This window comes from Aptenodytes forsteri, unplaced genomic scaffold (assembly GCF_000699145.1).
Source record: "Aptenodytes forsteri isolate BGI_AS27 unplaced genomic scaffold, ASM69914v1 Scaffold171, whole genome shotgun sequence".
NCBI classification, from domain to species: domain Eukaryota; kingdom Metazoa; phylum Chordata; class Aves; order Sphenisciformes; family Spheniscidae; genus Aptenodytes; species Aptenodytes forsteri.
Genome location: NW_008794211.1, coordinates 4575471 through 4601794, shown reverse-complemented (window position 1 = coordinate 4601794; position 26324 = coordinate 4575471). Strand labels below are relative to the sequence as shown.

Genomic DNA, 26324 nt, shown 5'->3' with positions numbered 1-26324 from the left:
GAGAGGAGAGGAGAGGAGAGGAGAGGAGAGGAGAGGAGAGGAGAGGAGAGGAGAGGAGAGGAGAGGAGAGGAGAGGAGAGGAGAGGAGAGGAGAGGAGAGGAGAGGAGAGGAGTGTCTCTGAAGTGCAGAAAGAGCTTTTACCTATAGGACAGATTTTAGCAGAATAAGGTTTTGGGGTTTTTTTTTAAGATAAAGAAGAAAAGTGAGAGATTAGATCTGCCCAGGAAAACATCAGCTAAGGATCATCTTCATGGGTATACACTCTTCTTCATTTCCTGCTTGACTTGAAATTGATTTTAATTTGCTTTCCTAATGCACAATGGGAGGCATAATTTTTTTGTCTTTCTGGAGTGTCTCTATTCCCAGATGCTACCAAAGGTCCACTGTATGTGTTCTGCATCCACACATGGAGTATACATCCATGTGGCACGCTGTAGTGTCATACAGATACCGATGAGGCAAAGGACTTAACATGTTACAGAGGTGAGAGACAAAACAAGTATTTTTCTTCATCCTAATGGAGAACTGGGGTCCAGAGATGACGGATAACCTGACCAAGGTCACCCCAGAGGTCTACAGCAGAGCTGGGATGTGAGCTGCAGGTTCTCATGCTGTTTTAACACTCAGCTGACCCATCTTCATGAATTTGGCTGGAAACCACACACGCTGCTACTTTAAAGAAACTCGGCTAAAGAAATGTGCATTTTTAAATTGGGAAAGGAGTTGGGTTTTTTTCTCTTCTCCTTTGCTGCATTTTAAGGTGGATGTAACAGACTTGGGCTTTTCGATCCAGTTGCCTGTGGACCATTCATGGAAAGGAAAACTATGCCAAAATGGCTTGAGCATCTCAGGGTGGTGAACAGTTGTAATGGAGACTGCTGTGCTCAAAGCAAAGGCTCAAAGCAGCTTTCTCATAAATCCTGCTTTAAAATATTGTGTACTAATTTCTCAGTAGTGTGTGCTCTTCTGCTGACTACCCAAAAAATAAAACACAGAAGCACAACAGAATACAGAAGGGCTAAGCTACAGATTTATGAAACTGTTGCATTTTAAACCTCAATAGAGTTATGTTTTCTCCTATTGTCTTAGAAAACATGTTTTTCTCTAATTGGTCAAAGTGGGATTAGTAGCTGTGAAAGCCGTGCACTTTACAAGGTCTTCTGGGAGCTTACAAAATGCAGATATTTTCATATGCGTCATTGGTCGAGCCTCAACTTGCGCAGCTTCTCTGTGATACAAACTAGCGGAGAGCTGGAGAAATAGGAACACAAAAAGCTTCCACAGTCTTTTGTGGCTTCTGGATAGTGGAGCCCATCCCTCCCGCTGCCTCCCATGCCACTGTAAGGGGCCCTGGACCCCTTTCATGAGCCCTCGCCATGGTCCTCCCCACCCTCTGTGGCTGCTTCTCAGAGTGGAGAAGATGTCAATCTTCAGATCAGAGGACAATTCAGGTGGGAAGGGACCCCAGGAGGTCTCTGGTCCAACCCCTTGTCCAAAGCAGGGTCAGCTATGGGGTCAGACCAGGTTGCTCAGGGCTTTGTCCAGTTGGGTCTGGAAAACTTCCAGTGCCAGAGCCTGCACAGCCCCTCTGGGCAACATCTGCCACTGCCCTGCTGTCCTCATTGGGGAAAAGGTTTCCCCGTACATCCAGTCTGAAGCTTTCATTTCAATTTTTGCCTGTTGCCTCTTGTTGTCCTGCCATGCACCACTGTCAATAGACTGGCTCCATCTTCTTGGTGACCTCCCCATGGGTCCTGTGGGGCTGCTGTTAGGTTCCTACCCCCAAGCTGCCTCTCCCCCAGGCTGAACAAGCCCTGTTCCCCCAGCCTACCCTTGCAGGGCAAGTGCTCCAGGCCCCAGGCATCTTGATGGCCCTCCGCTGAACTCATCCATTTGTCCATGTCTGTCTGGTATCACAGAGACCAAACCTGGATGCCAGGTTAGACCCCTGTGGTACCCCACTTTTTACTGGCCTTCATACAGCCCATTAACGGCCACCCACTAAGCCTGATCATCCAACCAGCTTCTCACTCAATCCAACCATAATGTTCTAACTTGGATGCAAGAATATTGTGGGAGACCGTGTTGAAAGCCTTGCTATAGTCAAGGCAAATGACATCCACTGCTCTCCCTTCACCCACAAATCCAGACTCTTTATGATAGAAGGCAATCAGGTTGGTCAGGTATGAGCAATCCTTGGTGAACCCATACAGACTGTCCCCGGTCACCTTCATCTCCTCCTCTGCTGCTGGGAGGCGGGGTCATGAAATGCAAATGTCTTCTCCTGCCCTCAAGTGCCACCGGGGACCATGTCACCCCTCAAGGGCATAATGGATCTCTCTGTGCCCTGAAAGTCCCCCGGGCCCGCCTGCCTCTTCCCTCCCATGCGTGGGTCTCTCCTGGGGGTGGGCAGGTGGTTGCAGGGCATGGGCTCATGGGGACATGGTTGCTTAAGGTGCATCAGCTTGTGCAGTTTTACAAAGCAGCCCACACTCAGCAGGGAGCACAGAAGCTGACCAGCACCTTTTAAAACTGTAGGAGTTAAAACCTGTAACCACACATACTTTAATGCACAGTCTCCTTTTTCCTAATCTAACTGTGACCTGCATTTCCTCATGAGCTTCTTTTGGTCAGGAGGGCGTGACTTTGATGAGTTGCTCTAGTAATCTACTGACTGCTCATGTCAACTTGAAGATCAGCAGCTCTGAAAAGGCTTGCTTAGAAACCTGGCTGCTTGAGACGATCCCTGCTCCCCCCTGTCCAATGAAGAATTGAATATCACTTTTCAAATTCCCGAAGCATCTTCCACTGGGGCATGTTTCAAACAGTAATGAATGGAGGCTCCTGCTTGGTCCATGGCAACAGGCATCGTTACTCCCATTTTGGAGCCCAAAGCAGAGACATGTGGAATAAATTGTTCTAGATCAAGAAAAGAGTCTTAGGCAGAGTCAGAAACAGAACTGACAGCATCTGACTCCTCGTCATAGTCACAGTCTTGTACACAACTCATGGGTGTCCTTCCATGGGGAGATTTCACCCACACATGTCTTATTTCACATAGACTACTGAGAGAGTCTGACATCAGTCAAAAAATCCCTGGTGTCCGCTCACAAATTTTGGAGTAATTTATATCCATAGTAATAAAAGCTGCATGCTGTTTATTTAGCAGGGCTCTTTCAATGTGCTGTTTGCTGTTTTGATAGTCTGTGTCTTCTTCATAGTGTAATCATATTAAAAGAGCATTCTTTTCCTGGAATAAAGAGGTAATGATTCACAAGAGGCATAATTATTCCATGCGGTGCAGGCAGGATGCTGCAGAAAGAGCTGTCTTCTTTATGCGTAAGAGGCTTTTATTGCAAGTGTTCTACACAGTAATTAAATTCCTTTGAAGGAGAAGGCTTGATTGGATTTTCTTTGGTTTATTGGGAGGAGTCTGAAAAGCAAGGTATTTAGCTCGATTGCTATACAATTTTGGCATCTGTTGGAGGTTAGGGAGAAAGGTTCAGAGTGTCTCATTCCCATTTCTATTACGCTAGTGTTACATTAGCCGAACTCCGTTGAATTCAATTGAATTACACCCTATCTGTATTTGTGTGAGAATCAAGCTCAGAAATCCCTGACAGAAAGCAGCAGGATACCTGAACGCACGCTGTAAGAATCCAAATTATCTAAGGGAAAAAAAGCGTCGCTAAAGGAAAGTTACTTGCAGTTGCAAAGGCAAGTGCCCAAAAGCGAGGAAACTTCACATTTACAGCAGTCCTTTAGATCTGATGTTTGCCCTATGGTGAGTCCAGCCTTGGCCCAGAATGGGACAAAGTTTTAAAAGACAGCAGCAAGAAAATGAAAAGTCAGGCAGTCACGTAACAAAAATCTGTGCTGTGGCTTGACACACAAACCAGAATGCTGGCATGGCACAACTCTTGAGTATTTGAGTTGTCAAACTAAATCATGTTTGTTTAACATCAACTACTGTATGCAGCTGCCAAGGGTTTTTTTTTTCAAAGGAAAAGAGTAAAAATATAAATTAAAAGGACAACTTTATTATATACAGCCTCAACATGTATTAGCGATGGGGTTTGGGTCTTGTAGCATAAATTACAGCATAAATTCTTGTTACTCAATAAGGCTACCCAATACATTGGGAGAGAAGAGTGTTGCTCAGGCAGGGAAGGAGATGTCTGACACCACATGGGTAATTTCACCCTGCTCAGATGTGTCTGGAGAGAGGGTATGCATGATGAGGAAAGTGGCATTTTCACCAGCTCAAAGAAACATCACGGGGCAATGGGAGGCACTTTCCTAATCTGGGGGTTCCCTGCCTGCCAGATGTTAACACCTTGTTTCACCCAGTGGGAGTGGGAATCTCTGAAGCACAGGTTGTCAGTATTTGTAGGGGTTATGTGAAGGTTTGGATCTCAGAGAGGTTTCCAGGGGCTCTGCTTGTATCCCAGTGGCGGTGGTGATGGTGGTGGAGGAGAGGGTCCTGAGGCTGGGTTAGGGGAGGGCTGGTTTTGCAGGGAAAACAGCAGTGGGAATGAGGAGGAGGAAGAGCTTTGACTATGTTTTGTGAAGACAAAAAAGGCAAGTAGGAAGGAGCTTGGACACCGAGGCCTGTTGGGAGGAGACTGGGACTGGCCAGAGGAGGACAATGACACAGACATGGAGGTCTCAGTCCAGACAGCAAAGCAAGATGGACCTGGACCTAGGTCCATGATGCCGGCACGTGTGTCTGAACCCGAGCTGGGTCCAGGTGACTCACTCACACACCTCTGCTCATGATAAACCTTGGGCGTGCTCGTCAGCCTTCAAGCCTCTTCTTGCAGGATACCTGGCCTGATGGATGCCTGCAGCTGAGGATATTTTCTGATTAATTTTGGTAATTGCAGCCAGAATGCTTTGGTTTATTACCTTCACTCCCTCCTACTGGCTGCCAGGTGTTATGAACCCAACGAACTGCCTGTCCTGTTGTCCTCCTCTGCCTTCTTCCTTTCAACTTTCATGTTTTTAAATGAAAGACAGAGCAAACAATAGCTGCACAATCGTCCAGTCTCAGTGGTATTCAGGGAGCACCATGAGGCAAATGGGACCTGCCAGTCAGTGGCCCAGGACTTTACGGAGAATATTGCCATAAGCTGACACGGATGAGTCACATCAAGCCATAGTTTCCCTGTTGTGACTCTACTGACTTCTGAGTGGTTGTGCTTCCCTTCATTATTTATTAATTCTCAGCAAGGATCCCTCCTGGAGCCAGCTGTCTGTACAGAAAGTTGGAAATGGAGTTAAACTTTTTGCCAAAAAAAGGGAATTTTGGCAAAAAAATATATATAATTTTCTCAAGGGCTGAATTAAAATTGGTTCTGTTTTACTGATGTTTCTTTTGTGTCTTGGCTTCCCGAGCAGAAACGGTCATACCCGAGGACTACCTGGTTGATCCTGCGAACATGAAGCGGTACAGCATGGATCCTGCCGATTCTGCCTTTGGTTGCATGGGCTCCATGTACGCCATGCGGCAGAGTCCTGCAGATGGACGTCCTGCTGGAGGCTCCTCTTCCTCCTGTAGCCATCGTCCTGCCCAGATGTCTTCAGGCGGGTCCTCGTCTACTGGCCTGCGGCATCAGACCTCCAGCCCAACAAGGAATGGCACCTATCTCGAAGGAAACAGAAGTGGTAATATAACATCTTCCATTTAGCAATGTGTGTGGCTATGCTGGTGCCATGCTGGAGTTTTAACTCACTCCCAAATTCCCAGGAAAATTAGTGAGGTGGGTCTGGGTTGACATCCATCCGGACCACACACGCTTCCATTTAGAAGGAGAAATAATAACCTATGTAAACACAAAATCAAGCTGTTCATCATTAAGTAAAAAGGTGAATGTTTTCTAATGCTGTTATTAATTATGTAAACATATGTATTATGTATAATCGTGTGGCAATCACAACTGCCATTATCAACTTACAGATATAAATATTAATACATATGGCATTTCTCCAAAAGATTGATACTGCCTATAGGCAGGTATCTGTTATTTGTGTGACACCAGCTGTGTACAAGATACGATGCAGAGCAAACCTAAATATTAGTGCCTACCTCAAACCATTTTAGCAAAAGATTTTGCTTGCTAGATGCATGGCCCATCCTGTGCCTTTAATCATGAACCAGGCCAGATTTTGCTTGAAAAAGACTGCCCAGCAAAACCTATATTTTTAGAAATCATCCAGCTCACGGCTCAAGGCTCTTTTATCCTTCAGGAAGCAAAGTCACAAGAAGTTTATCTGCAAATTCATGGGATGCCATGGGAACCACTGCATTCAATAACCCTTCTTCTTCCCTCTCTTTTTATTTTTGTCCAGTTACCCTGCTAGGATTTAGGTTTGCTGGGTCGGTTACTCTGCCCATTACCTATATTCCCTATTAGCCATGATTTTTTTTCTCTAGAAATGACCTGGGTTCACAAATGGGTTAGCTAATTCCCTGAACTTCCTTTAACTTTGTCTTTGTTTGCATTTTCCAAGTTCGCCATTAACAGGTCTTTATCAGTAGTGATTTGAACAGTGTCTTCACCCCTTACTAATTATTCAAACTTAATTTCTGCATTTTTCATCTTGAAGACAGATCTAACAAGGAGTTGAGTGTCTCAGCCATTTTTAAGTCATTAATTTCTTTCCCTTCCTCATTTATTAATGAAATCTACTGTCACTCTAGTATTTTTTTTTTTAAATCTTTATATATTTGTAGAAGCCTTGCTGGTTCCCCTAGCCCCTTTGTCTACCACTTGCTCATTACACTGTCTTTCTGCCCTTGCATTTCCCCTGGAAATTGCAAGTGATTCTGCATATTCTTGCTTGGTAGCCACTCCAGAGTCTCTTTTCAGTAGCCGCAGATCTTTGCATAATTCCTTCACATCCCTCACCTCCCCAATACCTGTATTATTTCTTGTTCCTGAACTTCCATGATTTAATATTTTAGAACTTTATTCTTTCAAAATACGTATTACCAGTATTTACCCTTGTATTTCTTTGTTTATCTAAGTTTGCCTTCCTAAATATTCAATACCTACCCAAAACCATCACTCTGTTATTATTCTCGCACACTTGTTTCCTTGGTTTACCCCTGTGTTACTCTATTATACAGAGCACAGCTAAGCGTTTGGTTCTCATTATTTTTTCTTTACTTATAGAGTCAAGTTTACTCAAAGCAAAGTGGATAGTATAGAAATACACTACTGCAAACAACTTTTAAAAGGTTGCCACTAAGAACTGGGGGCCTCAGTTACAAAGAAAAGGAAATGAAAAGCCACTTTCTTTCAGAACTTGTTCAGTGCCTCTTGGGCAGGCATAATCAGGTGCTGGGAGGACAAGAGGCTTACTGTGCACAGGATTCATTTTCCCCTCTCCCACTGCTTCCCTAGAGCCTCCTAGCAGAACTGGGACCCTTTCGTCAAGCTTTTTAGTCGGCAGCTGCGAGGAGCCAAGATTTAACAACGTTGTTACTTGCTTGCTTTGAAAATCTTTATCATTCTGCTTGGGATCAGTTGTTATCTCTTTGTAGTACATAGGAAGGCTCAGAGCAGTTCAGAGCAAAGGTCTGTCTAGCCGTGCATCCTGTCTCCAGCATGAGACAGCAGCACACTCCCAGGAAAGGGGTAAGTGCAGAGATGGTGGTGCTTCCCCACTGCCCTCTCCGCCTTCAGAAATTTGTGGCTCAAGGGTTTCCTGAACCAGAAGTGGTGGATTCATATTTAGTAACCCTTCATAGATTTTTCTTCCCTGAATCACTCAATCAGCATCCACAAAATGCCGTGGTAGAGTTCTGTGCTTAAAAATGTGTTGTGTGGAGAAAAGCCTTGGTATCAGGGGTTTGAATCTATGTTCAAGGGACTGAAGTGTAAAATCACAGCTCCCTAAGCTTGCTCATCTGAATTACTTTCCCTTCTTGTTTCTGACTGTGAATGCCACTGTTTCCCTGCCTCAGAAAAGTCATACCGTGGCCATGCTGTGGGCTTTGCAGGTTCCTATATTTCTCTAGCTTGAAACATCTTAAAGCACTTTGAGGAGCAAAGAGGAAGAGACTGCTTTTGGACCAGGCACCCATGATATTTGGTTGTCTTTGAAGCAGTTACAGGTGACTTTAAGCTGCTACATAAGCTGCTTTTACCCTTTGGGGTAAAAGGACTCATTCCAAAACTACTTAGTAAGTTTTATGTGACATGCATTTGACACTTGCAAAGACTAGCTCATCTGGGACCTCTGGGATGTTTGGCCAGCTCAGCAGTAAAGGCTCCCTAAAACTGACAGTTAGGCAGTGAACATCATGAAAACGGTTATTAATTTGTTGATATTGATAATTTACAATTATTAACAATTTATTAGTTCCAGTATCATCCATTGTAGCTTAGGGTCTGCCATAAAGGTACACGCAAACCCATATGAAGATGGGTTTGCTGTCAAGGTCTCCAGTAGGAGGAATAGCAATCCCCTGTGTTCTACCAATATGCACCGCTGTACGTCAGCACAAATGGCTAGTACACATTTGTGCCACCACCATCCATCGCATTTCCTCTGATCCACTCAGCTGCTTTCTGGAGCCTCCAGCAGAGAGTCTCCTGCGGTCCACGGCAGGAGCTGGGTCCTCTGAGGCAGAGGAGAGCCATTTGCTCTCAGACACAGCCAGGCAGTTTTCAGTGGCTGTGACGTGCAACACAGTGACATCCATGAAGTCAAGGTGCCCACAGATTCATTACAGTATCACTTCTAGCATTAAAGAAACTGTGCTGTTTCCAGTCACAGCCTGGTTTCATCTCCTACTCCGTTTGCGACAGCGTCAGCTCTGTAACACTGGAATTCCCACCGTAGAGTCCTACAAAGCATTGCCTGCTCCTCCTTAAAATTAGACACTGCATTTCTTCACAGCTATCATACTTTCACCCACCACGCTGCTTCCACTTTTACTGGCAATCCCAGACTTTTAAAATACACATCTTTCTGCAATTGCCTTAGTGCAGCCACACTAGAGTTTGGTTACTGTCTTCGCAAAATCTCTCTTGCAAAGGTCTTTGGAATCTGTGCTCTCACTATGATGCTTCTACGTGTGTTTCTCCTCTTTCTAGGGATAATTTACATGCTGCTGAATCATAAGTGAGCAAAGATGAGTAAGTGGTGCATGCCAGCCCCTCCTTATCCTCCTCAGTTTGCATACTTACAAGGCAGGGATGGGCAGGACTCATTAAAAAGAGGAAGAATTTCTCTCTGAAACCTCAAACCAATCCTCTTTATGGATATTTTTGAAAAATAGCTTGCCTTATTTATCATGGTGGGCAAATATCATGGAAAAAACCATAACCATAAAACATATCTCAGTGCATAGCAGAACATGTCTTTCAAGCGGAATGGATGAGATTAAACCTCAAAGCTCTCATTAATGCGATTGGAAGCTTGATGCCTAATTCTCCATGATTACGCTAAAAAATTCCCCCCCCAAAAAAAATCTCATTTCAGAAAGCCAGTTGGGGCTGCTAACAGATAAACATGCACTTTCCTGTCATCGTTTGCCAAATTGAAGCACTTCAATCAGGGAAGGAATAGTCAAGGACATCATAAACCTTTCCAAGCCTGCTTACATAACAAACAAAGACTTTATTCCAAGTATGAAGAACTGCGTGTTCAACCACAACATAATAACTTTAACCTTGCCCTGTAGCTTGTTATTTCTATGTAGATTTTATTATCCAATATTAGCAGTTAATTATTATCACCTGAGGGCCTTTGTTAAAGAAGCAAACCTGCTTGCTAATACACTTATTTCCTGAAAACATTTGGGGGAGCAAGGTTTGAAGTTTCTCTTTTTCCAGAATAATACTGCAAGCACCCTGCGGGGGCCAGATCCAGCACCTCCCCAAGGCAATGGCAAAGGAGCTGCTGACAGCATTGCGGGGCTCAGCGCTGGGTACCACCTCTTCAGCAGACACAGCCTGCCTGTTAATTTTTGAGGACATTTACAGCCTGAAAGGTTCGATGCTTTCAGTGAGCTGCCTATTTTGCCCCTGCCCCTGCAAAAGAGAGGCAAATAAAGAAAAGCCCAAATACATATTTAATGCCAGCCCATGGCTGCATCTTACGCAGCTGGATGCTGGGCTGCTTTTGCAGTGGGCAGAGGAGCACCTGCGATGTTGCATCCCTACGTGGTGCATGCCATGCCGGAGTGGGAGCAGCCGCCGCGCTGGTGGGACGAGGACTCTGCCCTGCCACACCACGGGGCTGAGGCCGCTAGCCAGCTGGTGCACGGCATCTCCTGCAAGCACCTGGCAGTGCAAATCGACGTGCTAAGCCCAATCTCTCCAGAGCTCTCTCCTGATTGTAGCTCGTCAACCCCCACCCCCCTGCCCCACACCCATAAATATCCTGTAATTGTGTTCTCCCACACACCTGCTTTTCTGATGCCTCTCCTCTTCTCCTGCTTGGTGTGCCCTAGACTTTTAAAGTGTCTCCTACAAAGCCTTCCTCCTGTCCTTGTTTATAGTGGGAGGTAGTTTGTTTTTTAAAATAATTCCCATTTCTCTGCGCCTTTGAGGGTCTGCTACTTCTGCTTAGTTTCAGTAGATCTGCTGCTCCTTATTATCTGCTCCAGTGCAATCAGAGAGAACCTTTTAAAATTTCATTCCCACCCCCTTCCCCTGAGGCAAAGAAATCATTTAGGCCTGCAGCAATATTAAAGTTCATCTGTCACTCCCTTTCCACTCTTATCTATCAATGACCGTACTCCCTCTGGGCTCTGTTTGTTTGCCAAGAACATATTTAGGGAGTCTGTTATTTATCTTTCCTTCTTTCACAGGTTTAACTCCATTTTAGCATTGGATTTACTTGTCATGCCTCTGCAGCCGTTCGGCTGTTGGCTTTCCCTCTCTCCATCCTCCTTCTCAGGAAGGTCCCGAGGCCAGTGGTGGGAGGCAGAGAAAAGCCTGCGTGGGGTGAGAGCTCAGACCAAGCCAGGCCACGTCTTTCCATCGGCTTCGCTGGGCTTTGGCCACTGACCCGGTATCTCCAGCCGTTTCTGCATAGGCAATGGTCTCGACTGGGATGCCCCGAGACCTTCCCCTGCAGAGGAACCTCTTCACTCTCCTTCCCTGACACCGCTTCAGGCAAGAGGGGGAAGCGCTTCCCTCTGATTACCTAAATTTCCATATCCCATTCCATTAATTTGACAAATTTTTGCCACCTGTCAAAAACAGGAAATTGGATTTGACCTAGATTACGATCTCTAAAAATAATTATTGGTCGCGAGCACTCCCATCTCTTTGTAATCTGAGTATTCATTATCATCTTGATTAATTCTGATGACAGGATGGCATAGGATACCCGGGAGACATGAGACTTCCTCATTTATCTAATTCTTAGGTTAAGTGTGAATACCTTCAGATAAGAAAAAATGTATAGTACTTGCCCTGCTGCCATCAAACACTTTTGTGCTTAATATAATCCTTCAGCGAAGTGATGCTATTGAAACAAACCCCATGCCTTTGTGTAGACGCAAAATGATTTATTTTCTTTTGTAAATAGACAGATTACACTTAAAGGTGTAAACTACAATGTTGAAAAGCCAGGGTAAATTAAACAAAACACATTTTAAAAGATATGGAAAAAAAGATTGTTTCGACTCACCAGCTACAAACTGTGTTCAAGATATTTGTCTGCAAGCTGGTGGTATCCCAGTTTTACTAACAACATTTAAAGGTAGCCCCTTACACACAAGTAAAATAACACATCTTAATTAATGAAAAAGCAGCAGAGAATCCAGGACTTGACTCTAGGTAGGCAAATAAAGACAAAACAATCTTTGGAGAGTTGGTATCTACACATAATTCTTGTTTTTTATATTATACCTTAGGTAGGGATTTGAAAGGGTTATTTTCATCTGCTAGGACCTAGAAGAGTTCTAGCCATGCGGTCTCTTTAGAAAGGTCATTTATGTATTTGTCTCTAAAAAAAACAGATTTATGCTATTGATTCCTAGATTGCGAAGGAGTGAATAGAATTCCCCTGTTATTTCAACCTTTTCTTCTCATCCCCCTTCCTTTCATTACAGATATTTCCAATACCTGTGAAGGCTCCCAACCGCTCTCGGGGCTGTGTTCCCTTTGCCCTTTCCTGGCATTTCTGGAAGCAGCGGGTTGCAGGCAGGAGTCGCTGGGCCAGGGGCTGCTGTCTCTGTGCCTGGTGTGAATCCCAGGCTAAGCCCCCTGGGCTTTCCTTATATTCATACAAATTTAAGGGAAAAAATGTGATCCTCAGTAGTGGCACAACATCTCCCCTGACCGCATTATGGCAGTAGCATAGAAACTTCCGCAATCCTTTGGGCACAGCCAAACCCTTCTCTCTCCCCTCTATTTTCCGACTGGTTTGCGAAAGCCTGGTTTTCTCCCTGACCTTTGGTTTGAGCTGCCGAGGTGCCCAATATCTCCACACATCAGCTGGCACCCAGACCACTGGCAGATCAGGTAGGGGAGAAATACTCGCCCCTCTGCCTCCAAGACAAGTCTCAGTTCTCCCACTTGTCCCTGACAAAGTTACTCGATGTTACTGATGATCCGGGGGTTGGACAAGATTACCCTGCTCGTTTTGCACTCTTTGTCTTCATCGTTTCATGCCAAAGGCTCCAGATGGTGTCTGTACCGTTGTGTATTGCATTTATTCTGTGAGCGGAGCCCAGGGTCGCCTGAGTCCATATGAACACCAATCCTCGCTGTCTAATTAAGAGGACCTGCGGCTATTCCTTGTCCTTTATATCCAGAACAGTGACTTAGCAAATGAGAGTGTAATTATCATGATATTTACATCACATCCCATTATGAAGCCCATCGACCAGATTTGCACATTCATAGCACTGCTGCTTACTGGAGTTCATCCTTCGTAACTGCAAAATATACCTCATTACATTATGCTGTAAGATGAGCACGGCAGCAAGAAAAAGAATGACCAATATGCACATAAAGCCGTTGCTGTGCATATAGGGGCAGCAGCATAAATATAAATCAGCTAATATAAATCAGCATGGCTCTATTGAAGTCAATGGAATAACGATCTACATAAGCCACAAACCCAGCCCACTACATTTGCTCACACGCATTAGGATCGTGTTTTGAGTCATGCATGGGGATTCTCATACATTTGATCTGTCTTTATAAGCTCAGTATTTCTCTGGAGAGCTCAGCCCTTCTCCCCTCAGCAGCTCTGATTGCCCTCTTGGCTACCTGGGGCTTCTCCAGGCTCCAGTTTAAGTATCTGTGGTCTCCCTCTACTTGCACTCTTCTGTTTCCTTTTCTGTCTTCTGTAGTGCCTGCCTGCTTACCATCTGCACCTCTCTCATTAAAAGCTGGGCCTTAACAGAAAGAGATGAGCAGGTCTGGGCAAGTAACATTTTATATACCTGTGTGCTGCCGCCTGCTAATGCAAAGTTTGCTTGGTGTGGATATAAACAAATTTAAACAGCTTTCCTGTAACCTAGCATAATATAGTTCTTGTAATAGTGGAGCAGCATAAGTGGGGGTGCAAATTATATTCATGTGGAGGCTGAGATTTATAATTCTGTGGAGACTAAGAATAAAAACATAAATGTACTTTCATTCCAATGTGCCTTTATTCACTTGATTTAAAGCTACAGCAAGCTGAAGTGACCTTAAATCATCCAGGGCTTATACCATTAAAAAGTCACATGTGCAATGTTCATCTTCGTGTGTTTTAGTAGCTTTCCAAATAGGCATTCATTGGGGACCATCAGCTTCGTGAGAGCCTAAGATTAGGAGGACATGGACTAGAAACCTTCCATTAAGCTCTAAGATAAGTCTGAATATCTGAATGCGAAGAAAAAAACCCCTATTTGCTAAATTCTGACTTTATCCTCTAGCCTTCGCATTCAATGGCAAACTCCTTTGTTTAGTGCTGAAGCGCTTTCTCTCCAGGTGGGAGGGTGGTGTCTTCTTGAGCCAAGATCCCTGCTGCTAGCAGATCAGACAGCAGGGGCAGCCCGGTTTAAGAGCCTGGCAGCTGGCACATTTTTCCTTCCCCAGCAGGAACCTGAGGTTTTCATGTTTTTTAACGCAATTCGCCAGCTGGGATCGTGTCTCCCGATAAGCAGTCAGATCGGAAACTGCTCCAAGTCCCCTTCTCTCCCCACCCCACCATCTCAGGCTGATACTTGCACACACAGATCCAATGTCCAGCACCGCAGTGAGGCTGCCATACCACTGCACGCTCACAAACCAAGGAAACCGCTGCGTGCCATTGTAATGCGCTGTTGTGGGCTTTTTTGTACCGATAGCCTCAAGTCCTTCACCAGAACGACAAGACGCAGCTCGGCCATCAAGCAAGAATCCTTTGACCTGGACAGTGGATGACGTGGTTTGGTTTGTGAAGGATGCAGACCCTCATGCTTTAGGTCCCCACGTGGAGCTCTTCAGAAAACACGTATGTAGAAGGCTGCCCTTACCGCTTCTGGGTAATTTAAGCCAAGTGTATGGGCAGTCCCAAGAGATAGCCAGAACACATCACACACACACCCTCAGCTGCCTTTGGCTGCTACAGGCAGTGTTTGTGCTCAGCCAGGTTGAACGCAGGGCCCTGCAAGGTGTTCAGCACCACTGGGGGGTTTGGGTTGAAGCAATGTTCACTTATCACCCAAAAGGTTGGTCAAACACTGCAACAGGCTTCCTAGAGAGGTGGTTGATGCCCCAGGCCTGCCAGTGTTTGAGAGGCATTTGGACAATGCCCTTAATAACATGCTTTAACTTTTGGTCAGCCCTGAAGCGGTCAGGCAGTTGGACTAGATGATCGTTATAGGTCCCTTCCACCTCAACTATTCTATTCTATTCTATTCTATTCTATCCTATTCTATTCTATTCTATTCTATCCTATGCTATTCTATCCTATGCTATGCTATGCTATGCTGTGCTATGCTATGCCATGCTATTCTAATTCTATTCTATTAATCCTTCAAAGGGGAGACCCTAACTATGTCTTCAGAAAATGCTCACTATTTGTTCCCAACTACGCCAGTGTAAATTGTTTCTTTGCCAAGCCTAAGAGAAAGCACAGAGGATCTGGTGCTCATTTTTCATTGTCACATTGGCACAAAAAAGCCTCATCTCAATGACAATTTTTTCCCACGATACCTATGATTCTTCTCTGAAGAGCATTTTTTATGTGTCTCTAGATATTTAGCAGGAGAAACCCAAAACAGCCAAGCTTTTAATCTTTTTCCCCTCCGTATTATGTAACTACATAACCAAATTTAACAGACCTGCTGACTCACTGGAGAATATGATAGTTGCTTTTGCTAGGCAATCGCCAGTGGTGGAAATTATATTATCCTTCATTAGTAAAGGGGAAGACTGTAAACACACATCTGATCTGGAGTTTCTTGTTCTGCTGCTGTATATGGAGTTGGCACCACCGCATCTAATAGCATCTTCAGCCTCCTCCTCCTCCTCCATCCCTCCTCGATCAATTCAGTCTGGCTATGAAAATGGATTTTACTCTAAAAGTGACTTGCTTGTGTTCAGCTGGAGGTCACAGCTTTGGATGTAAGTCCCTGGACCTAGGTCTAAACGAGAAGAGCTCCCCAGCCCTGATTCCTGAACAGTGCCTCAGGCTGCAAAGCAAGCGAGATGGTTTGATCACCAGGTCCCACTCCTTGCCCGTGTGCCAGCAGGGTCAGGTGGGAATGTGGGGCTGCAGATGAGCTGAGGGAGACAACTGATGGACTTCCAGCTACACCTTGGAGGCAGGGTTTCCAGATACTGAGGAGAGGAGGTGGCTGAGGAGCAGATGAAAATGAAGGTAAACACAGGCCTTGATGTCTGCTCACCCTAGGCAGGTATTGAGGCGATCTGCCATTCTGCAGACACGCCGGTGGGATGAGAACAACAGAGCAGGCACAGTGGTGCTAGGACGAAATCTGCAGTTACAGGTCAGATGCCAGCCTTCTGCAGAGAAGTGAGATCTGCCTTATAAGCTGATAATGAAAATATCACCTATGTTGGCCATGTGGGTAATGAGGCAATTAAACAAGCCTTGGAACTTGCTTTAGCATGAGTTTTTGAGACTATCAGAGGGGGCTGTGCATTGAGAGAAAACTCTTCATGCAAGGGAGAGAGAATTGCCATGCCATGGGCTGAGGCATACAGGTACATCCCAAAGAAGAGAAATGTTTAAAGTTCATCTTGTAAATATGGACAGTGCAAAAGCACCGGTTTTGTCTAGTTTCCACTTGCAGCAAAGGATGGCACAGTGTACTTTTATCTAGCAACAGGGCAGTGACGTGCTCCAGGCAGTCATGGGCCAGCTGCACTGGAGCGTGCCACGATACTACAGCTGCTCTGTGACCAGAGAGACCAAGCTAAATTGCCACTAACGACTGTCCCTATCATCCTTTGTTGAACACCCAGCACCCATGGGCTCTACTTATCATTGGTTTCCTTGTAAAATATGCCGTAGGTGTGAGAACATGAGTAAGATTGCCACACAACTCAATACAATTACGCCTTTGAGTTATATATGTCCCTGCAATTTTTCAGCCTTCAAATCTCATCTGGATTAGCACGGAGACCCCAGGGGTGAGAGACAAGTGATTAGTCCATTAACCTTATCCATATCTTCCTGTATGTTCAATCTTTCTATGAAGCAGGTGCATAATTTACTTAGAAGCACTTACTGTCATTGACCAGGACCAGCTATCACCTGAAATCATTGCTTTGGCAATCAACTTATCTGAGCTATGACACTGGGAGGGAGACGGTGGTGGGACCACCAGGAAGAAAAGGCTGGGGGAGGTATCTTGGGTGCAGGCAGTGCTCTTTCCCACAGCTATATTAAGCCATTTGGGTGCTGACCGCAGTCCCTGGAGCTGGCTCTCCCAGGGTGCAGTAAGGAGGTGCAGCCCGCGTCCTCCACAGCTGCCATATGCATTGCAGGATGACCATGGCTCTGCTCTTCCCACCAGGCGCAGAAGCTTTTTTTCTTGCCAAGACACCCAAGGAGCTCTGTCACAGGCGGCTCCTGAGATTGTCCACCAAAGACCATGAAACTACCTACTACCTCCCCTCTGCTATTCCCTGCTCCCTCGGCAGAGGTGTGTGCCGAGGAAAGCCTAGCCCACAACTGATAGATCTTTTGGCCTCATGCAAAGGAGCCATCGGCCTGGCAGGGACCTTGTAGCGGCACTGCGTGAAAGCCCCATGCAGTGCTCTCCCAGCAAGAAAGACTTGGTAGAAAGACTGAGGGAGGGAAATGGAGAAGGGGAAAGAGTTACACAGGGAATTAGCAGGTAGAAAACTCAAGGTGGAAGGATTGAAGCAATGTTATGATCTGACAGTTTAATTATGGCCAGTGATTGGCAAATGCATGTATGAAGGAGACAAAAACCTTTGAGTTTAACATAATTAATCCAATTTATTCAAATAGAAACCTGCCTCTGCCAGTGCTAGACATCAGACTTGTGAGCATGCATCTTTCCCTAAACCTTCTTCATCTCGAGTGTTTGAGGACTGACCACCGAGCTGCCACTCGGTGCACTCCTGTCGCAGGTGGTGGCCTTACCAGTGTTGGTGTCCGTTCATGAGATTGCAGAATACAAAAGTAGGGAGAGATATATATATATCCCAGCAGGATGTAGATCCTGAAGTCTTTCATTTTACTCAGAATTAAGTGCTTAAACACCCATGAAGATGGGGACTTTAATCTTTCTCATTAAAAGCCTCATCCTGGGGGACATCCACCACCAGGTGCAATTCTTGTTTGCATGGCACAGGGCTTGTTTAGGGGCTGCTTTTTGAACAGTATCCTCAGAACAAGTGCTGCAAGAAGGCGGCACAAACACAGTAATATCATTCTTGCAGGTGGAAGCTGTACATTTATACCCACTGTATCATGACCTCGCAGCTCATATGTTTCCTGTGTCCATCCCCTTGCAGGAACATGGCAATGATCTCCTGCAATATTCGAACTTGCAGTGGGCCAGATCTCAACTCATGTGAAACAAGCTAATTGCACTGATGGCACTGAATTTTACCAGCTCCAGATCTGGTTCAAGATCTGGTGGGGCTATTGCAGATTTGGGGACCATGCTATAGAATCCTTCTTTTTAAAATTATTTTTAAAAGGGCTGACACAGTAATACTGTAGAGAAGTCAAGCCAACAATCTGTACAGGGACATGGCTAATATGGGATATTTAATTGGATATGAATGTTCCCTCTGGCATACTCTTGTCATGGAGTTTAATTTTGACCCCTACGCGGTAATAATAAAGGAAATAATAAAATGCTGAACTCAACATTTAGAAACAGCTGCCTCTGCACGAAACCCTTGACAGTGTTTTTACCCTATGGCACCACAGTTCCAGGAGTTTGTTTTTCTTTCTTATGCAAATATTAATTACATGTAATACTTATTCTTACTTTCCCTTAGCTTATGGAGTTTAATTTTGACCCCTACGCGGTAATAATAAAGGAAATAATAAAATGCTGAACTCAACATTTAGAAACAGCTGCCTCTGCACGAAACCCTTGACAGTGTTTTTACCCTATGGCACCACAGTTCCAGGAGTTTGTTTTTCTTTCTTATGCAAATATTAATTACATGTAATACTTATTCTTACTTTCCCTTAGCTTCCTTAAAATAATGGGAAGGAGAGGGGGAAGGTGAAGAGAGTTTCTATTATGGATAGAGTGGGGGTTGCAAAATGAAGAGCTTTAACTGATTGAGTTAATCAGAAAGTGACCTTAACTGCTCATCTAAATCACCTACTGAATGGAGTAATAATGATCAGGGCAAATTAGGATCCACAGTATTGCTTAATTAGTAGGTAATGGATCACAGAGGAAAGATCTGACCATCACAAACAGAACAAAATATATACAGCATTAGTATGTGTATATATGTGTGTATCTATGTACACATAGAGAGCACTCGTTATGTTTTAGCTCTGATGGTCCAAGCATGTAAGTGTGGTGGAGACTGCGGGGAGGGGTAGTATGTTTTAGCAGATCCACTAATACAGTCAGGAAAAAACAGACAAGCTGAGGATCCAAGGAAGGACAGTGTAGCTGACAGCTTCTGTGTTTTACAGTCCATAGTAAAACACAGTCTGTTTCCCTGTGTGCCCAAGCTACTTTGTGCTCACTTTGTGATTTCAAAAAGTTTTCAAGCCAACAGGCCTGGGATAAAAAACTGAACTTGGTGGTAATTTCCTCCACTTACATGATAGTTAAATGAAATTTGAACAAATTTTATTAAGGAATGCAATAAAATAAGCAAGTTACTACTATCTTCAATTTAAGAAAAAGAAACAGAGAGAGAGAGAGAGAGATCTATCTCACCAGATATAAGTGCACTGGGGGTCCGTGAAACATGCAGATAGCCAGGGACAAAGCTGGAACTGAGATTCAGAGATGCGCTGTTAGCAGTTCATGAGGCCACATCCCTCTCCCTCTCTCCATCACTCACTCCTTTCTCTCAAGGTTGACTGGCTTTTCTCAGAATTTGGCTTAGAGCTACCCTGATTTTTTTTTTAAATCCTCGTGTTTTAATTGCAAAATAATTGAAAACCTAGACAAACCTTACAGTTCCTTGAAGAATAAAAAGTACTATTTGATTAACCCCTTCTTTAGAGTTTCCTTCTATCATACCTCAGATTTCAATTTTTTAAATGAAATTTCAAAATGCATGACATTTCAGCTAGTTCTACTTTAAAAGACATGCTGTTTCTGATTCACCTTGTTTAATGAGTCAGGACACAGCACTGGAAAGGGGTTAACACACGTTGATTCTCTTTCTCTCTTTTGAAACCAGGAGATTGATGGCAATGCTTTGCTGCTGCTGAAAAGTGACATGATCATGAAATACCTGGGGCTGAAACTGGGACCTGCGCTGAAACTGTGTTACCACATTGATAAGCTCAAGCAAGCCAAGTTCTAGCAATTTCTTGAACAACAACAGAACCTGACCTAAATCTAGATGGAAAACTAAAGGTAACATGTTGCCTTACAGAAATGCATTCATTTGCAGATTGTTTTTCCCTCTTTTTTAACAAAGACTTTGTCTTTTTTAACGTTTGTGCATTGTCACCTTTTTTTAATCCAATGGGGTCTTTTGGGCTGCTTTGTGTTAATAATTTGCCAAAAAGTATATAATTACAATAATTATTTTGTATCATTAATATTATTACGATTATAGTAAGTCCTATTTTTGTAATCAGAAGTGGGAAATCAAAACCAAACACAGCTACGGCATATGCTGAGAACTGCTGGAAGACTAACCCAGAGTCCCTCATTTGCCACGGGTCCGCCTCGGAGGAGTAACCGCTGACCTGCATTGGCTGGGCTCCAGCTCCGCCACCGATGCTCAAGGGCTGGAAAAGCACAGCGTTTGGCCACCTATTGTCTGATGGGAACTGCCCCATGTCTTGCACTATCTGGAAAACTTGAATTCTTCACTTTAAAAGAAAAAAAAAGGAGAAAAAAGAAAGTTTAAAAAAAAAACCCAGAAAATAGGGGGAAAAAAGGGGTTTTTGCAGCTAAAGTACTTTTTCCCACTAGAGGGAGCAGCCCTAATAGACTTGAGGCAGGAGCTCTGATGCCATGGTGCTTTCTGTCTGATGAGCTTTGACCATCACAATTCTCCTGTCATCGAGCACATCTATAAATACCGACTAGGAATCGCAGGCTCCCAGCAGGATAAGCCCGTCACCGTTTACAGATAATTAATTCAAGAAAAGCCCAAATGCAGAGAGTGTTTCTGACAGGATGTTTCCCATTACACTGAAGAGGCGGTGGATGGCTCCCACAGTGTCTGGCGTGCTCAGCTGTCGGCTCCCTTCCCTGAGCCGTTTCTGTCTGGCGTACAGTTTGTGGCACTCTAAGAAAAGCAGAATTTCTGGTTTTGTTTCTGTTTGCATTTTTAAAAAGTGAGGGAGCCAGGTGGGAGCGTTCCCCACGAGGAGCTGGCAATGCAGGGCGCATCTCTGCACTTTGCAGCGATGGTCAGGTCCCGGGCGGACACTGTAGGGTCGGTTCCTGATTGCGCCGCACCTTTCAGCACATAGGCAGATGTGCTGGGCTTTCCATCTCAAGTGGATTAAAAATAATGCTCTTCTGCCTCTTACACAAATCCAAAAGGTGCTCATTGATATTCCGCGTAGCCAGGTGGGAGAAGGACAGGTGTCAGGCTGAGGAGGCGATCTGTGGCATGGGTATGCCCGCCTTTTCATCCTTCACAAAGGAGGATGACGAAGGGACGCACCCATACAGTCTAAACCCTTAGTGCATGACAAGGAGAGGTAGCAAGTGTTTGCAAGTCATGCAGGTTATTTTAGAGCTAGCCTCAACTGAATTGAGAAACGGGGTGCTGATAATATGCAAGACGTCATACTGTCCAACCCTGTTTATGCAGAACAGAATATTACCAAAAATACCTCATGGAATAAAATTCAACTTGATGCATGTTGCTAGACTAGAACTCCTACAAAAGATACCCGTTCAAGACCTAATCCTGGAAATCCTTAACAATATGAGAAACCATATCCCACAAGACTTTCACTAAACTCTTGGGGACTACTCCCCCAAATTAAAAAAGCTGTCTGCATACATTTGCAGGGTTGGATCTCTACAAGACTGACCAGCTTTCAGCAAATCCTGTCTGCATGCTGAAACACCTTTAATAGGAATAGCTGAACAAGTGTGTTAAATGAAAAGTCGTATACTATCAAGTGATGTAATATACTGAACCCTAAACGTGCCAATGCTTGGAAGGTAACACCCATCCACATCACTGTGTCCATGGTGTAGAGAACAGAAATATGTTCAGCCGGCTATCTGGTTGAGGCAGAGGTGACTTCACATCAACATCAAACCTGCACAGTTCATTTTTCACTCTTACATTTTTTTAAAAAATGAATCTTTTCCCCACAAAGATCCCCAAAATATGTAAAAATCTTGCTGTATTAGTAATGTCACCTTCAGAGAGTCCTCAAACAATCTTTTTTTTCCCCACCATAATTTTGAACTCAGTTAACCTCTCTTTTTTTTCAAAAGGCGATTTTAATTCCTCCACTTAAAAACCCACCTTGCTGTCGTATATCAGTAGTCAGAGATGGTTAGACTTTATCAGATGGCTTCAATGCTGGAAAATCCCACTTTGTCAAAATCAAAACTCTTCATAAAAGCATGTCACTTTCTAACGTAAAATTCTATTTAACTGAAACTACAGCTTTTGGTAATGTCAAAACATCATTTCAACATTTTGGAAATGGAACATTTTTGTTCCAAGAAGATTTTTGCATTTTATTGTATTTTTCTGGAGAACCTGTAACCTCACATTTTGTTCTGAGAATGGGAAAAAAACCCCACAATTACAGACTTTCCTGAGCAAGAATCCTTCCCATTCAGCTCTGTGTCTCACCCTTCCCTCCACCTCCCCTACTCCGGACATTACACCTGAGAGGGCTGATAATACCAACGCAGTATTTATAGACTCCGTGGCGGCAATGATGTTCCTACGTTTAATATGCTGAAATAGTTTTCATGTATGTATCTGATGCATACGGTCAGTGGTGCTATCTCATTTGATATGACACTTGTAGGTATGACAGGACTGTCCCGCCCATGATATTTAATGTTCTGTCTTTTACAGGGGAGGCAGTTAGTGGATTCATTTTACATGTAAGTAACGCTGATAATAAAAATTCCTCACTGCATGTTTGGTTTTTTTTCACTGAAAGGCAATTAGGAGGCAAACATTACTGCAGTAATATTGCAATTATAACTAATTTTTCTCTTTCAAGTCTTGTCGGTGAGGGTAGTTAAGGAGCTCTGCTGTGCCGAGGGTGTCAGGCCATTTCCTCAGAACAAGCACTAAGGAGCCAGAACATGCATGTCCGCTGCTTCTCCATTAGCTGCTGCTTTAGACATTGCTTGTACAAATTACTTTGCTTGCTATTCCGTTCGTAGCCTTCCCTTCAGACTGCAGCTAACCAGTTGTATTTTTGAACTGTTCCCAACAGGTGGGTGGATGTGCGTACCTACCCTTAAAAGCAATACATGTGCCTCTTTGCTACTTCTAAGCACTCATAGCTGGATCAAGAGGCACTTTGGTTGCTTCAGGCAGTTTCAATACTTTAATAAAAAAAAAAGCAGGCAGGCAAAGTCTAAGGATTTGAGGAGAGCTCTTCCCTTGCTCAAGTGCTGGTTGCAGGGCATTAGGAGCACAGAGCCAGTGGTCCCAAGCACAGCATCTTCTTGCACCTAGCGTGGCCGACCAGCTCAGCCTCCGCTGCGACACAGGTCAGCCACGCCACCTTCCCACCCACCTGCTGTCACGGCCTCTTCGCTCGCACCAACAAATGTCTCCTTCCCCAGCCAGACCTAATCGAGTTTCAAGAAATGCCTCTGGGGAATGCCTCCACCTCTCTGAGCCCAGTCCTGCTTGGCAGGCTGAGGAGCACGGTGGCCTTTGCAGCGTTAGCAGCTTCGCTCAACATGGTTAATGCAGGTAGGCACCCTTGGGACTGGCAGGTAAAGCATCACTTTGGGCTGTTATTGCCCTTAAACTGATCGCTGAATTTCTATAGGTTGTCAGCAGTTTTCATGAGTTACACTTCTTTACTTCTTCAAGGAAGGATGGCTGTGAGAGATTAAGTAGAACATTATTAGCAAACCCAGCAATAATCAGCAAAACAATAAGAAAATGGCTAATGAAGTTTTGGCGTGAAAAGATGCCTTTGTTGGATTAGTGGCAGGAGCACAAACAATCCTTCGGTTCAACCAGTGCTGCCTGGGCAAGGCAGGATGAAAGAAGAGCGCGGGAGCAGGAGTATGGCTTTAGAGAGGGAGCGGCTTCAAAGCCTGGCCCCAACTCCGGCAGCCACGGATGGCCTTTCCTCTCGCCCCGGCACTGCTACCCTGCAGCCCCTTCCTGCCTGCAAGCTGCCGTGCTCTCCCCTTCCCTGGCTGCATTGTCCAGGGGCCGAGTGAGATCAGGGAGGAATTTGTCAGCTCTTACATCCCCAAATCATACCCCAACACATTCAGTTAATTAGTTAGTGCCTTCTTTTCTTTTTTTTTTTTTTTTTTTCCTTCTCTCACTCTCTCTTTTCCTTTGAATGGCTTCTACTTGGAAAAAGGCATCAGGAGGGAGATCCCCCCACGCCCCTCCAGGAACCTGGGGGTGATCCCCCCAGCTCACCCCATGGAGGAGCATCTCTGGGCTCAGACATCCTCCAGGATGCAGCTGGTCCTGCCCTGGCACCAGGGAGGGAGGCAAGAATTAAATGCCCCCTTTTTATTAATTAAAATTAAATGCTGTTCAGGCGCTCCCCCTCTCTGAACCACAGCCTCCCTCCCCAGGGCTGGTTGCTCGGCTCCTCCCCATGCAACAAGGAGGGAGGCAGAGGAGATGCCCAAATGGGCGGCCAACTCATCAGGAGGGAGATCCCCCCACGCCCCTCCAGGAACCTGGGGGTGATCCCCCCAGCTCACCCCATGGAGGAGCATCTCTGGGCTCAGACATCCTCCAGGATGCAGCTGGTCCTGCCCTGGCACCAGGGAGGGAGGCAAGAATTAAATGCCCCCTTTTTATTAATTAAAATTAAATGCTGTTCAGGCGCTCCCCCTCTCTGAACCACAGCCTCCCTCCCCAGGGCTGGTTGCTCGGCTCCTCCCCATGCAACAAGGAGGGAGGCAGAGGAGATGCCCAAATGGGCGGCCAACTGCTGGCTGGGCACCAAACCCAGCCACTACCCTGGCTTGAAACCGGTTTGGTTGGAGAGAGGCATCCTGCCCAGGGTTTTGGTCTGGAGGATTTTGCTGTCGGTTGTTCACGGGTCACACCCCAGCGTTTCGGTCTGCATGTTCAGCCTGATGATGCGAGGATTTTGTCTCCTCTTGAACTAATGTTAGGGGATTGCTCTGCTGGCGCGGGCTGCTTCCACATCAACAGGCTTGGGGTTGCTAGGGAAATAAGTCGTAATAAGCACTTTTGGGGCAAAAATTCAGGGAAATGGCAGGTCAGCAAGAGCCTCTTTCCCTTTCCAAGCACTTCTGTGTGCAGAACCTTACTGTGGCAGCTCCAGAATGGGGCCCACACACCATTACTCCCCATCACTGGTAATTGGGTCATATGGAGCCGTACGGATTTTCTTTCTCTCACCACGAAATATGGTCCCAAATTCACACACTTTCGCCAGAGAAAGCAGGCAAGTCGCTGCACACATTGCCTCCGATCCCTTGCAATAGTTGCATGCTGCTCTCTAATCCACGCTCCCTTCATGGACAATTGGAAACCGATTCCCTTGGAAATCTAAAATTTTGCTTGAAAAAGAATCACTTTTATTCACTGCCATGAGTTAAATATTATGGAAACATGTCTGCTAACAATTTGCTTTGTGTAATTTGTACTAATGCTAATAAGCAACAGCTGCAACACTTCCTGTTGTAAATTCTTTTGTGGTTGCAGCGGTATTATCACATCTGTACTTCCCAAATCTGATAGACTCTAGCGCAACTTGCTCATTCTGGCCCCAGCTCCAGCAAATCCCCGTGCCTCAGAAGTATGGCTATGCAAACGTGCATCTACAGTCTCTGTCGTCCTTCGCTCCCAGAGCCTCTGCTCCCCACCAGGTGCCTGGAGCTGGAGGGGTGGGTGGGGATGCGGTACCCCAGAGGTCAGCCGGTGCATGCATGGTGTGGTTGGAGGGGATTGCTTTCAGCAGAGACATCACTGACCAGCCAGGTTTATTGCAGTTCAAGCAGACAGGTTTCGGTCAGAGGCTAAGTGCAGAAGAATGTGATTTATTAAAGAAAAAGAAAGAAATATTAGTGTGCGATAGACCGCCACCATAAGACTCAAGCTGAAACCCAAGAATCTTTCAACTGTAATCTAAAGAAAAATGTTTCCCTCACTCAAGATGCTAAATAAAGCATGTCAGGCCAAACCCAGGTCCCACTGAGGTCCGCGTAAGTTTTTCTATTGAATTCATAAGACCGGGGCTTGGCTCATAAACCAGGTCAAGCTTCAGCCACGTCCCATAGTAACTAGAGCCTAACAAGCTATTTCATCCTCCCTTACAAAGAGCGGAGACAGCCGCCGCTGGCCAGCCCTCTCTCCCCTGCTCCCGGGAGAGCTGCTAGCTTCCTGGTAGAGAGCTCTTCCAGCTGCACCTCTACCTGATCCCGACACCTTCTCCAGTTAGATTTGTGTTTTAGGTCCGAGTTTCGTGGAGGGTGGTTTGGGTTTTCCACTTCGCAGCAAACCAAAGCCCGTGCGCTGAGGATTTCAGCCGT

At 45.2% G+C, this 26324-nt stretch overlaps 1 protein-coding gene across 1 annotated transcript in view; it reads left to right on the top strand.

Annotated features, from left to right (window-relative positions):
* SCML4 (sex comb on midleg-like 4 (Drosophila)) overlaps positions 1 to 19965 on the top strand; it is a 52205-nt gene extending 32240 nt beyond the window's left edge. The window contains exons 5-7 of the mRNA XM_009285161.1: positions 5399 to 5668; positions 14313 to 14458; positions 19840 to 19965. Coding sequence (XP_009283436.1) covers positions 5399 to 5668; positions 14313 to 14458; positions 19840 to 19965 — 542 coding nt within the window. The remainder of the gene's footprint in view (positions 1 to 5398; positions 5669 to 14312; positions 14459 to 19839) is intronic.
* Positions 19966 to 26324: the final 6359 nt, after the last annotated feature.